The 13,480-nt window shown below is 41.1% G+C and overlaps 1 protein-coding gene across 8 annotated transcripts in view; it reads left to right on the top strand.

Annotated features, from left to right (window-relative positions):
* Positions 1-13,480, top strand: part of hip1 (huntingtin interacting protein 1) — a 295,812-nt gene that overhangs the window by 235,036 nt on the left and 47,296 nt on the right. For all 8 annotated transcript variants that reach the window (XM_041197228.1, XM_041197229.1, XM_041197230.1 and 5 more), the window contains 4 exons: positions 757-854; positions 3,137-3,209; positions 6,984-7,167; positions 8,007-8,095. In XM_041197228.1, the coding sequence (XP_041053162.1) occupies positions 757-854; positions 3,137-3,209; positions 6,984-7,167; positions 8,007-8,095 (444 nt within the window). The remainder of the gene's footprint in view (positions 1-756; positions 855-3,136; positions 3,210-6,983; positions 7,168-8,006; positions 8,096-13,480) is intronic.

Genomic DNA, 13,480 nt, shown 5'->3' with positions numbered 1-13,480 from the left:
TGTTTAAGGTGGTAGAAAGGGATGCCAATCAAGTGGGCTGCTTTGTCCTGGATGATGTTGAGCTTTTTCAGCATTATTGGAGCCGCTCTGATCCAGGCAAGTGGAGTGTATTCCATTGGACTGCTGCCTTGTGCCTTGTAGATGGTGAACAGGCTCTTGGGAGTCAGAAGGTGAGTTACTTGCTACAGAATTCCCAGCCTCTGACCTGCCCTTGTAGCCACAGTATTTATATGGCTGGTCGATAGTAACCCCCAAGATGTTGATATATACAGTTCATGTTCCTGCTCCAACGATAACTGTTTTAGAAAGTATGTATGTGAACATATGATTAAGTTCAGCTGTGTTGCACTCAAGGTCGAGTGCGATTACTGACCTCACTGTTCAGGCTTACACGAGACTGGAGCCTTGACTGTACTTCAGAATGAGTAAGCAGCCTTACCAAAGAGGGGAGGAACTTTTGGTTGGGAGTGGTGCAGCCAGGAATTTCCTTTATTTTCTTTACGCCAACTTCCCTATCTCATTTCCTTTTCTCTCCTTGATTATCAACATGGTATTCAAGCCTTCATACTTCAAATTCTGGGTCACTCAGAGACAGACAGCTTAATTACCTCCCTCCCATCCACACGTTTGTCCCGTGTGCTTGTAGCGGTTGGAGAGGTCGGGAAGTTTTGTACCTTGAACTGCACACAGACTGAAATCTAGCACACTATACTAGCCATGGTTACTTTTAACCACATTTAACCCTCTCCCTTACAGAGTTTATTTGATAACAAGTTTGATGACCTGTTTGGAAGTCCTGGGCGCACTGACCCATTCAATTTTAACAGCCAGAATGGAATGTCTAAGGATGAAAGGTAAGGAATATTGATCTCATGAAAATCTTGGAGTTAATGCTTTTTTAATAATGATGATAAGGTAGCCCCCATGTGTTTCATGAGTAGTGGTGTGCAAGCCCCAGACGATGAGCTTTCCTGTTCGCAATATACTATCATGCAGATGACATGCAGATGACAAGTAAATGACAATGTTGCAGAATGAATTCTAGGTATTATCCTAAGGTATTTAATTTTCTTGTCACAAACAAAATGAAGCTTAAAGAACAAGTGACCTACAAATCTATGCAGGTGGAACAATATCTTTGTTAATGTGACCTCCTGTTTTTAGGTGAGATTTATGTGTTTGAGTTTTTCTCCTCTTTTCACTGAACAATACCTCACTAATCTACATCCATTCAAATGTTCAATGGACAACTCTCCAATAGAAAGGACCTAAGATGTGCAAATTGGGAAGACTGTCAGTGTAGTTCTGACAATTGATAGCATAATTCAATACAAATCAATAAGTTCTCAAAACAGGCTATAAGTATCGAAGGACTGAATGTCACTGCATCAGCTTTTCTTCTATTTTACTTCCTTGAGTTAATATCAAATCTCTAAAAATGGTTGAATGAACCTCTGCCAACTGAATCCTGGTTCCAGTGATGTGTCCAGTGGAGATGGTTTCCTATTGGTGCTAACAGTCATGATGGCAGAATGTGTGCTTAACAGCAAAAGTGATGCTGAAGTTCACCACTGATGATCAATCTGTACGCTAATGCAGTGACCTCTATGAATTTGAGGAGCAATTAGAACATGATACCCAGAATCACTCCAGGATTGAATTAATACTCATTGTTGTTTTTAACTCCAGATCAGACATTTCATTGATTAGTGGTAGAATGGGAAAGCCATCCCAAAGACTCACTTGCATCAAGTCCTTTATCATATGACAGTTGAGTTTATCATTGAATCTGTTGTTCGTTTCTGGGAGATTTTAATGTTGTTCTGCACCATTTTGCTGTATCTTCATTGTTCATTAGTACATGATAATTGCTAAGTGTGGTGGAAAAGTGTTTCAGAATAGAAAAATAAATCTTCACCAGAAACCTGCAATATTTCCATTGTTATTACACTGATTATTGCCGATCCTATTTTATTAATTTTGCTTCCACTTGAATTCAAGTTAAGGGTTCACTGTGAGCTAGATTCTATAAAGGCACTCAAATAAATAGCCAAGAGCAATAAAGCCAATACTTGCATACAAGCAGTCAGGAACAAGACTGGAAAAGACCATTGCGATCACTGTAGCCAATCCCAAGTTAGGCAATCAGTGGAACAACCAAACAAATGGTCGTGGCATCAACGGGCATTGGCTCCATTATTTCTCTTTGTGTTACTGATGATTTTTCCCTGCCCTCTCACTATAGTTTTAATCCTAGCACAAATTGAATGAATTGTTTGGATTGAATTAGTAAACTACCTGGCATATTGCCAGCCCATAATCTCAATTACATTGTACTAATCACTGAAAGGTATTCAGTATGTAAGTCCTCTGATGCAATGGCAATCTTTACCTTTTCCATGTGCATTGTGTTTCTCCCTTACAAATTTATGTCCTCCAACTTCCAAACTGCCTTTCCCTCAACCACCACCAAACTTGCCTCTAGCTAGCACCTACTATAGTCCACCTATTTTAAAATCACAATGCGTGTTCTCTCCCATCCTTTTCTCCTCTGTTCTTGCTGAAACTTTCTAACTATCCCTTCATTGTGTGCATGCTACATTCCGACCAAAGTGAATGTGCGCAGAAAAGATCTTATGACAAAGATTGTAACCTCTGCTTTATTTCAGATTTCCAGCATCCATGGTATTTTGCTTCTGTCATGTGACAAAATATACTTTGTTTCCTAACACTGAGAATTTCATGCAAATGGTTAATGCCATTTTCAACACTATTTTGTTGATAAGTATGCCATTGGCTAGTGGAATAAATTGGCTTTGTAGAAGTCCTGTACACACAGCACAAACTCAATATCTTAAGCTGACACATGAAGAATGGTGAGACCCCAATGGATGTTTGGTGCCATGTGTCCTCTGCCCTGCTGTCAGAAAGGGCAGAGGGGAAAGGTCTAACTAAAAGTTAGCTCAAGAAATATTTCAATCTGTTGTGGCAAATCAGTTGCCTTGAAATAGACTGGTACCTGGTTACACTCGCTATAATTCATCAGCTGGGTTCCTAATTAGCATCTATTGGTCCACAGTGGATTTCAGTCATTGTTATATACTTGCTCTTATAGCTTGAATTTGTTTGTTCCCAGGGATAAATTGATCGAACAACTCTACAAGGAGATTGCGTCACTGAAGGAAGAAATGGCGAGTTTTAAATTAGAGGTAGCCTGTCTATTTACCATTTGTTCATGGATCTGTATCCTAGAATCGAGAGAACTGACTGATTTGGCACTTAGCATCTATTGATACTAACAATGGCACAAGTTTTAGTAAAAATGAATCCAATGAAAGTCTCATTTGTGACTTTTTCTGAGACTGTGTCCATGGTGTATTTTCCCCTTGTTGTTCTTGACCTCTCGGCAGCCATGGATATGGTCAATTGTGCTATGGTTTTCCAATGTCACCCCTGTTGTGTCCAGCATAGTGAAATTATCCTTGCAGGATTCCCCTTTTAACCTATCCAATCACAACTACAGCATCCCCACCAATAGCTTCTCTTCCCACAATGTATCATTACCTCTGGAATCCCCCCCAGGACTACCCTCTCTCCTCTTCCTCATCCACATGCTGCTCCTGGCAGCACACAGCTCTACCTTTCAGCCCTATTGACTGTGTTGGCAAACTACTTTTCTGATATCCATCACTATTTCCTCCATTTAAACTTTGAAGAATTTTAAACTACAGATCATTGTCATTGATTCCAAATCCATCCTTGGCCACTGATTCACATTGAATTAGCCTATTGACAACTTTGGTGCCCAATGCAACCCTGAAGTCTCCATAATACCATTTACTTTCACTGAAGTAACTTCACTCCGCTCTGTTCCTGCCTCATTCCAGCTGGTGTTAAAACTCTCGTCCAAGTATTTGTCACCCCCAGATTGGACTATCCCAATGCTCTTTTGGCTGGCCTTCCATCCTCTTTTCTGTGCAAACTCAGCTTATCTTAAATTCCGTTGCCTGTATCCTACATCATTCTCAATCCTACATCATGTCCTACTTATCATCACTCTGGTGCTCACTGCCCTACATTGGCTTCTGGTTCCCCAATACCTTCAGTTTAAAATTCTTATCCTTGTATTTACATCCCTTCACTGCATTATCCCTCCTCCAGCCCTACAACCCTCTCTCCTCCCAGTGCAAGTATTGCCATTCCCCTCAATTTGCCCCTTCGCTGCCCATCAGTCCAATTCCGACTGGAATTCTGCCTTAAAACCCTCCAAATTGTCATTCTCTGCCCCTTTTTTGACCAAACTTTTGGCCACCTCCTATTAATATATCTCCTTTTGGCTTGGCATTCATTTTATCTGTTTGCACATCTGTGAAATACTTTAGGATGTTTTTCTATGTTGTAGGTGGTACAATAAGTGCAATTTCTTGATAATTAAGTAGCCACTCAGCCTCTTGCTGCTAACTGGCTGCTCAGAATATTGCCGCTATTAAGAGAGAGCCCAGTTTTTGCTCTCAACCCAAGGCCAGCATTCTGAATGTGGCAAAGATCAACAGTTTAAAGTGCTAGTGAGGCCTGAACCCTAGTCATCGACTTATCTTTGGAATTCTTTACAGTGAATAAGTAATAACATTTGCAGTTAATGTGCTCGATGGTACAGTTTAATGATCCAACGGAGGCAGTTGCCTTTCAACAACTTCCATTTAAAATGATCACTGCCAGCAAACTGTGATAATCATAGTAAATGATTGTGACCAGATAGTAGCGGACCCATTGTGGTTTTAGACTGTTGATTTTGATTAGTACAAGTCACTGATCACCGCAAACAGTGATGATTAGAACACAATTCAGCTGTACAGCTGACTGCTTATACTTGACTGATGACCAAAACAAATAATCTGCCAACAACTTTCAGTGGGCAGGTAATGCAGACAAAAAAACTAGGCGGATAAAAGCTGACAATCTCAGCCTTTACCAAATGAAGTCACCATTTATTATTATCATAGAATCTTACACCACAGCAAGAGGCCATTTGACCCATTGTGCCTACGCTGACTCTTTGAAAGAGCTATCTTGTTAGTCCCTTTCCCCAGAGCCCTGCAAATTTCTACCCTTCAAGTATTTACCCAATTCCCTTTTGAAATTTCTATTGAAAGGATTCCCCTTTCAGGCAGTGCATTCCAGATTGCAATAAAAATCATTGTGTCAAAAAAAAATTCTTCTCATCTCACCTCTGATCCTTTTGCCAGTTACTTTAAATGTTTGGTTACCAAATCTCTGCCATTGGAAACAGTTTCTCCTTATTTACTGTATCAAAACCCCTGAAGATTTTGAACACTCTATTAATTCTCCCCATAACCATTTCTGCTCAAAGTTGAACAACCCATCTTCTTTAGTCTCTCCACATAACTGTTGCGCTGGCCTTCCTGAGCATTGAAAACTGTAGCTTGAACTGGACATTACTCAAAGTGCAGGCTGATCATTTGGTCCCTGTTTTTTCCAGATTGTACTTTATTATTTCGGCTATGTTGCTCAATATTCTGTTGTCTGTTTATTGCTGCTCTGTACTAGTTGGCCATGCCTTTTATCTCATTGCTGTCTGTGGGACCTTTTATCGGGCAAGATGACTGTTACAAAGGCTGTGGAAAAATTGACTTAATTTGGGAACCATTTTGGAACATTTCTGAGATCTGATAAATTGTTACTTAAATGAAAGTTTCTTTCTACCTAGACAGCCCTGTAACTAATTTTAGAAAGATAAACAGCATAACAGAAGGAATAATTCAGTTTACAAGTCCAGCAAGGATATCCATTATGTGGATCTGAATGGAGATCACCGAGAGGAATTCATTTGCATGATAGACTCAACACATTGACGCCTGGGATGAGAGCTTCTAGTGTGACACCTCCATTTTCCTCCAAATGCTGTCCTTGTTGCCCATTCAGCACTAATTTCAGCTAAATTATAGAAAGTTTTGTGTGAATGAAGAGCTGATTTGAGAATGTTCGAAGCACAGTTAGGTTCATTCATATTTTAAAACAATGTACAGACAGAGCTTTGGTTCCTGGAAGCCGTTGTAATCAGTCAGGCTGACTTCCTCCTACTACAGTCATGTCATTAGGATTTCAGGGCAGTTTTCATACTGTGTCCGCTTAAACTGTGGAAAGCTTCCAGCCGTACAATTATGGGGTTTGTATGTCCAAAGTAAAGTCTGCCTGGAGAAAGCATTTTGAGCCTGAAGGCTAGAAATCATTGTGGAAATAATCATGGTCAATTATTTTTATGGCATTCCTCTGTGTATTGATTTAACAGAATCCTTAACCACTCATTACAAACCACTGCTTAATAACAAACAAGAATGTCATACAAATGCACAACATAATTGACTGCTATTATAGCCAACAGCTTTATCTGACAAGGTGAAGTACTGATGTTACAGGCTTGACATTTGCAACACTTCATTTCAAATTACTGCAAGTGCGAGTTAGCTTTATCTTGAGGTTTTTCCCAATGGTGAGTATCTGAAATGCACCATGTGGCCCTGGTAGCATCAGTGTGTTGAAATGTCATGATCATTTTCACTGAGACGGAGTATGATTCACTGTGTAAATGCTCTAATTTCCCAGGACCAGTGCCAATCCTGCCTGGGTAACAAATGTGTAAAGTTGTTTTAGCTATGGAGGTGATGAATAGAAGAAAAAGCGTCAGACAGTGATTCCTTCTTCATGTCTCTTGCTTTCACCTTTGTGCATGTGTGACCTCTTTTTTTTACATTAACTAATTGTCATTTACTGATTTCTCAACAACACATCTTTTACATAGGAAAATATCCCAGAGTCCTTCTAAGGATAGTAACTAGTCAAAAACTGACTTCTTCCCTGCTATTATTTTCACCCTGTGGTGCCTTTACCCTGTGAGTCTAGTTTTTCCACATTGGAAATGGGTGAGTTGCAAATCCCACAAGTACCCTTTTTGCTTGTTTCAGAGCAAGCGCTTGATCTTGCAGCTGAAGGGTCGAATCAATGAGTTGGAGGCAGAGCTGGCTGAGCAGCAGCACCTGAAGCAACAAGCGTTGGATGAGAATGAATTTCTGAAGGCTGAACTTGAGGAAGTGAAGAAAAGACAAGGTGACACAGAGAAAGCCCAGAGGAGCCTCTCAGAGATTGAACGTAAGTTCTAAATTTATTTGAGTGGCGAGGTTGAGCACTGGCATATACATTTGATGTTTTCATCTTGCTGCTGTGTATTCTGTATATGTAATGAATATCATTAGAAATGATGTGCCATTGTGAATTTAGTGATTGTCTTAACCAGTCAACCAGGGATTATTGTCCCTTCAACCAACCCTTTCACAACTAGATCTGATTGGATTCCAGGTGTCATTGTACTGTCATTCAACCAATCAGATCCTGATGACCCCACATCACTAGGGGTCACTCTGACCCCTTGCCCATCATCTGTGTTATCATTTTTTGGGATCTAACATCTTTGGGAGGGAAAGGATTTCACGGCACGAGGAGCCTGTGTGATTGTGGAATGTGCTCCGTCTTTTTCTTCCCCTATTGGAAGCAGTGATTCTGCCGATGTGATGTGATGTGACGTGACCGGATGTGCAGTATCCAAAAGCAAAATGAGTATCAATTGGTTCATCAAACATGTGAAGCATGACTGCCATAGTCTGCCTCCTACCAACATCCTCACAAGCATACTTCGAGCAGGAGCCTCTGGCTAATAATTCGCAGTAAATGATTTGTACTTCATTCTCAACCCCAATGGTACTGAAGCTAATTGTAGTTTACCAGCTGCTGGATTGTTCAGCTCAAACTGCTCAACTCAGTGAGGATGGAAGCTGAGACATTCCTGCTCTGTGGGACTCAGTATCACTACAAGTGGAGCAGTAGAGTTTGAGCTCACTTAAAGGATAAAATTTAAACATTTCGTTGTTTCAGAAATACATTTGTCAGTGACAAATTATAGATGGAAGAATTTTGTTTTTCTTATTTCCCAGGCAAAGCTCAAGCCAATGAACAAAGATACACAAAACTAAAAGAGAAGTACACAGAACTGGTTCAGAACCATGCGGATCTGCTGCGGAAGGTAAGTCTTTTTAGAACACCAGGATAATGTGCAACACAGTAAAAGTGAGTGTTCACTGGACCTAATAGTTTATAATGTGGGAAACACTGCTGCAATATTGAAGCAACTCCAAATGTGCAAGATTACACAAACAGTTGCTTTCAAGTCACATTCATGATTTATTCATGGTTGCAAACCCTCGACAGGGTTTGGATAGGTCTGTGTGGGCAGAAGTGTAAAAGCTGTTCTGGCAGCTTCTCCAGGTCATCTGAGTACTCAGTCTACCCACAGGTAGAGTAAATGAAAGAAAGATTTGCATTCATGTAACGACCACCAGATGTATTACGACCACCAGATGGCCTAAAGTCATTTACAGCCAATGCCAATGAAGTAATTTTGAAGTGTAGTCAATGTTATACATTGCAATCAGTTTGTGCACAGTTCCTAAAATAGTTTTTTTATATTCATTCATGGGATGTGGGGTCTCTGGCTAGGCCAGCATTTATTGCCCATCCCTAAATGCCGTCACTCAAATTACAGATGTGCAACAAAAAAAATTAGCTTTTTTTAAAAGTTCACATTACTATTAGCTGAATGCTATTATAGCCTACTTAAGAGTCAACTACATTGCTATGGGTCTGGAGTCGCATGTAGGCCAGACCAGGTAAAGACAGCAGATTTGCTTCTCTAAAGGACATTAGTGATCCAGATTGGTTTTTATGACAATCAGCAATTGGTTTCGTGGATATCTTCAGACTTTTAATTCCAGATTTTTATTGAATTCAAATTTCACCATCTGCCGCAGTGAGATTCAAACTGGGGTCCCCAAAACATTACCCTGGGTCTCTGGAATCCTAGTCCAGTGACAATACCACATTGCCACCCCCTCCTAAATGGCCAGATCACCTGTTTCAGGTGCTGGTTGAGGGATAGATGTTAGCCAGGCGAACTCTGCTGCTCTTCTTTGAATCGTGCCATGGGTTTCCTTTATGTCCACCAGTGAGGTTAAACGGGGCCTCTTTAAAATCTCAAATGAAAGACAGCGTAGTGTTCCCCCAGTACGGCATGACCTGTCAACCTAGATTATGTGCTCGAGTCTCTGGAGTGAGGCCTGAACACACACTTTCTGACTGAGGCAAGAGCGCCACAATGGCAAGTGAAGTGCAGGCCTGTGGCAGCTGCTAGTTTGGCGTAGGTTTGCCTTCAGTGGTGCAGGGTGTTGGATCTCTGGGCCCCTGCTGGAATTAGTACCAGTTTTGATGAGCCTAGGGAAGCTGGAAGCACTTGAGATGGTGCCTGGGTTGACACTCCAACTCCTCACCTGACTTGGCAGAAGAGATGGGAGTTGTTTGAGGTTGGGAGACCATGTTTTGCCATGTGTTATAGGTCTGTTACAGTGATCCCCTATTGACGCAAGTGCTTGATATGTTAGAATCTCCGTTAGTGTCTTTCTTTATTTGTTTCTCTCAGAAACTGAGGATCGATGACGATGTGTTTTGGTCTAATAGTGTCAAGTGCAATCTCAACAGGTACAAATTCTGAGACGTGCTTTTGCTAACTGATAATTGGATCAACTTTTACCATTTGGAATCGTTATTCTATTTCAAACTACCTCCCCTCACCACATCTGGTTGAGACTTGTGCAACAAATACTCATCAACCAGAATTAATTTATGTTTCTTTTAATAATGAGGTTTTGCAGAATTTCATATTGTATCTGTTTTTCATTGAGTTGGCAGGATGTTCCTATTTATTTATTTTTTCCCTGTGTTGGAACTTACCTTGCTCTTCAGTCATTTCCACAAGCTTGTATATGTATGTTATATCCTGGAAATAATGTTCTTCGTTTAAATAAATGATCTCAAACTCCTTTAGCTACCTTGGGAGTTGTTGTGCCTAAACCTGAGCTGGAAGCAAAGTATGCACCTATCCCTCTGCCCCAACCCGTGCACCCCCCCCCCCCCCTCCCCCTCCACCCACACCACCACTTCTCCTTCGACCAGCCCTGGTATCGCATGCTCTGACATGGGATAGAATTATATGACACTTATTTGAGTGAAATGGAAGGGCTTGGTGATGAGCAGCTTTCCCCTGTTGTCAGAGTTTCCTTATAGACCTGTTGGTACGTTTAAATTAACTGTACCAATATGTCAGCATTTTAAAATCAAATCCTTCATGATCTTTTTAATAAAGTTGAAAGCTATAAGCTATATTGTTTTATTTAAATATGTTTGCATTAGTTGATAGTATTTGATTTTAATAGGTGGATAAGTATCTGATTATATGAAAGAGAGAGTTTGAACTCTTAACCGTAGAATCTAACAGCTATATCAAAGCATTACAATATATGCCAGATACAACATCTGTGCTCAGGAGACTCATTGATAGATAATATCCACTTGTTATCTTAATTTTTTCGAATGGCAGCTCATGCATCACAGGCCTGTAAGGATTAAGCAGAAGTTTCCTGATCGACTGACATTCGTGTTTCTTACAAGGCAATAACACTTTGCAATGGTATTCTATTAACCCAGAGGGAAGTACTTTTTTTTTAAAAAATAGACTGATATGTTTCCGAAAGAAATGCTTTCAAGTGGAAAATTGCAGTTTGCCAAAACCAAATGATGAGGATGAGTGACTTCAGCATTTGAATATGTGGGATTAATCAATGGGGAGATTCCAGGAAATCCAAGCACCTATTTCAGAAACCGTGTAAGCCAATAGAAAGGTCCAGCAGTTTGTCCATATCTATTCAAGCTTTCATATTTATCAGACTTATCCCAGCACCTGTGATTAGCTTAACTGCAGCATTTCCTGTTGTCTGTTCTGTTGGGTGCAAACAACCTCGGGATTATTGAGAATGGCCACCAGCAATTTATACTGGGCTCCTCACAAAGTATCATGTCCCTGTGTAATTTAGCTAGGTAGAAACATGAGCACAGAGAAGGGAAAGGAATTGAACGGAGGAGGTCGGTCGGTGGTGAGACAATGACTGAAAAGATGGATTTTTCCAGAGGCTTTGGAAAGTAGAGAAGTTGTTTTGGGAGATACCACCAGAGAGCAGGCAATCTGAAGAAAGTTAAACTAGCCTTCGAAGGTGGAACTGAGAGCTGGGGAGCAAACAACAATCTGGAGTTAGAGGATTTGGACTGGGATATAAGGCTGGAGAGCAGATTATCATTCTGATTTGGTGAGGTAAAGCAGTAGAATAGATATTCAAGAATTATCTGATTTCTGCCTATCTGCTGAACTGAAACTAATCCCATTTTATTGCTTCCTTATTATTTTTGCTGTTCATTTATATGTTGTCCTTGCATTTAACATGCATGTAAATTTCGGAATTTTCCACAGGGAATCCATGTCTTAGACTCCCCTAGAATAACAGCCACTCTTTTGATGCTTGGCTATCACAGTTGGAGCTTGGCCCAAACCTCTTGAATCAGCCCTGCCTGTTTGTAGTAGAGACAAGCCCTGATATAGTTGAGGACAATGTCAAATTCTTTTTGAGAAGTAGGTCAAACCCTCAGTAGATAAATCCTAATGACTGAGCCTAGGTTATGAATAAAGGTATGCACGTCCCACTTCCTGATGTGAATATCTGCCACTGAGGCATCTTGTGAACACTTGGCTGTTGCTAAGGGAACACAGGGTGGTATGCAGTATGAAAGAGTTCAGTGGCAGAGTCGACAAACGGGGATTATAGAGGGATATTCAGTTTGGGACTCCATAGAGGCTCACTATTCATAATGATAGATTGTTACAGTTTAGGCTTTTGCCTAACACTTTCCATCACATCTTCCCTTCACCCCCCTTATCGGCATTCCGTAGGGATCGCTCCCTCCGGGACACCCTGGTCCACTCCTCCATCACCCCCTACTCCTCAACCCCCTCCTATGGCACCACTCCATGCCCACGCAAAAGATGCAACACCTGCCCCTTCACTTCCTCTCTCCTCACCGTCCAAGGACCCAAACACTCCTTTCAAGTGAAGCAGCATTTCACTTGCATTTCCCCCAACTTAGTCTACTGCATTCGTTGCTCCCAATGTGGTCTCCTCTACATTGGAGAGACCAAACGTAAACTGGGCGACCGCTTTGCAGAACACCTGCGGTCTGTCGGCAAGAATGACCCAAACCTCCCTGTCGCTTGTCATTTTAACACTCCACCCTGCTCTCTTGCCCACCTGTCTGTCCTTGGCTTGCTGCATTGTTCCAGTGAAGCCCAACGCAAACTGGAGGAACAACACCTCATCTTCCGACTAGGGACTTTACAGCCTTCCGGACTGAATATTGAATTCAACAACTTTAGGTCGTGAGCTCCCTCCCCCATCCCCACCCCCTTTCTGTTGCCCCCTTCCTTTTTTTTCCAATAAATTATAAAGATTTTCCTTTTCCCACCTATTTCCATTATATATATATATATAAAAAAACCCCACTAGAGCTATACCTTGAGTGCCCTACCATCCATTCTTAATTAGCACATTCGTTTAGATAATATCACCAACTTTAACTTTAACACCTATGTGTTCTATTGTACTATTGTCGTTGACATCTTTTGATGATCTGCTTCTATCACTGCTTGTTTGTCCCTACAACCACAACCCCCCGCCTCCACCTCTCTGTCTCTCTATCTCTCCGCCCCCCCACACACACACCTTAAACCAGCTTGTATTTCAACTCTTTCTTGGACTCGAACTCAAGTTCTGTGGAAGGGTCATGAGGACTCGAAACGTCAACTCTTTTCTTCTCCGCCGATGCTGCCAGACCTGCTGAGTTTTTCCAGGTAATTCTGTTTTTGTTTTGGATTTCCAGCATCCGCAGTTTTTTTGTTTTTAACTTTCCTTCGTTTCCCTGGCTAGACTGCAGTTTTCAGAAGTATCTGCTGTGAACTGAAACCTGGGTTTGTACCCCATGCTGTCAATGCGTTATTGTAACCCAAATCTAATAATGAAAAGAACACTTGAGATGTCCACCTCAATCTTCTGTCACTTTAGGAGCCAGACATTGCACATCACTAACCCACTGCATGCTTGCATAAAAACCACAGGTTTTTTAGTTACAAAGTGAAATAAGCAAAAAGGCACAGCAAAACAAAACCAAATAAAGACCAACTTTACATAATAACTGAAATGATCTGTTCGCTTCAATGAGAAAAGAAAGCCCAAACTCTTGAACAATTGGCCACAGTGAGAACTGGCTCAGCTCTTACTGTTCATTACAGAACTGCTTATCATCCTTCCTGAGCATCCCACTGCATGTAATCTACACACACTTGGGTCAGAAGCTACTTTATTCACAAGGTGACTGTTCTGAGGCACTTGATGCTTAGTTTGATCCTTGGGTCAAGGAGGAAGTCATAGCTTTTAAAAGCTTTGCACATCTTGGGCATCTCGAAATGCTTAAAGCA

This window comes from Carcharodon carcharias, chromosome 10 (assembly GCF_017639515.1).
Source record: "Carcharodon carcharias isolate sCarCar2 chromosome 10, sCarCar2.pri, whole genome shotgun sequence".
In the NCBI taxonomy this organism is placed as follows: Eukaryota; Metazoa; Chordata; class Chondrichthyes; order Lamniformes; family Lamnidae; genus Carcharodon; species Carcharodon carcharias.
This window is presented reverse-complemented; position numbering and strand designations above follow the sequence as displayed.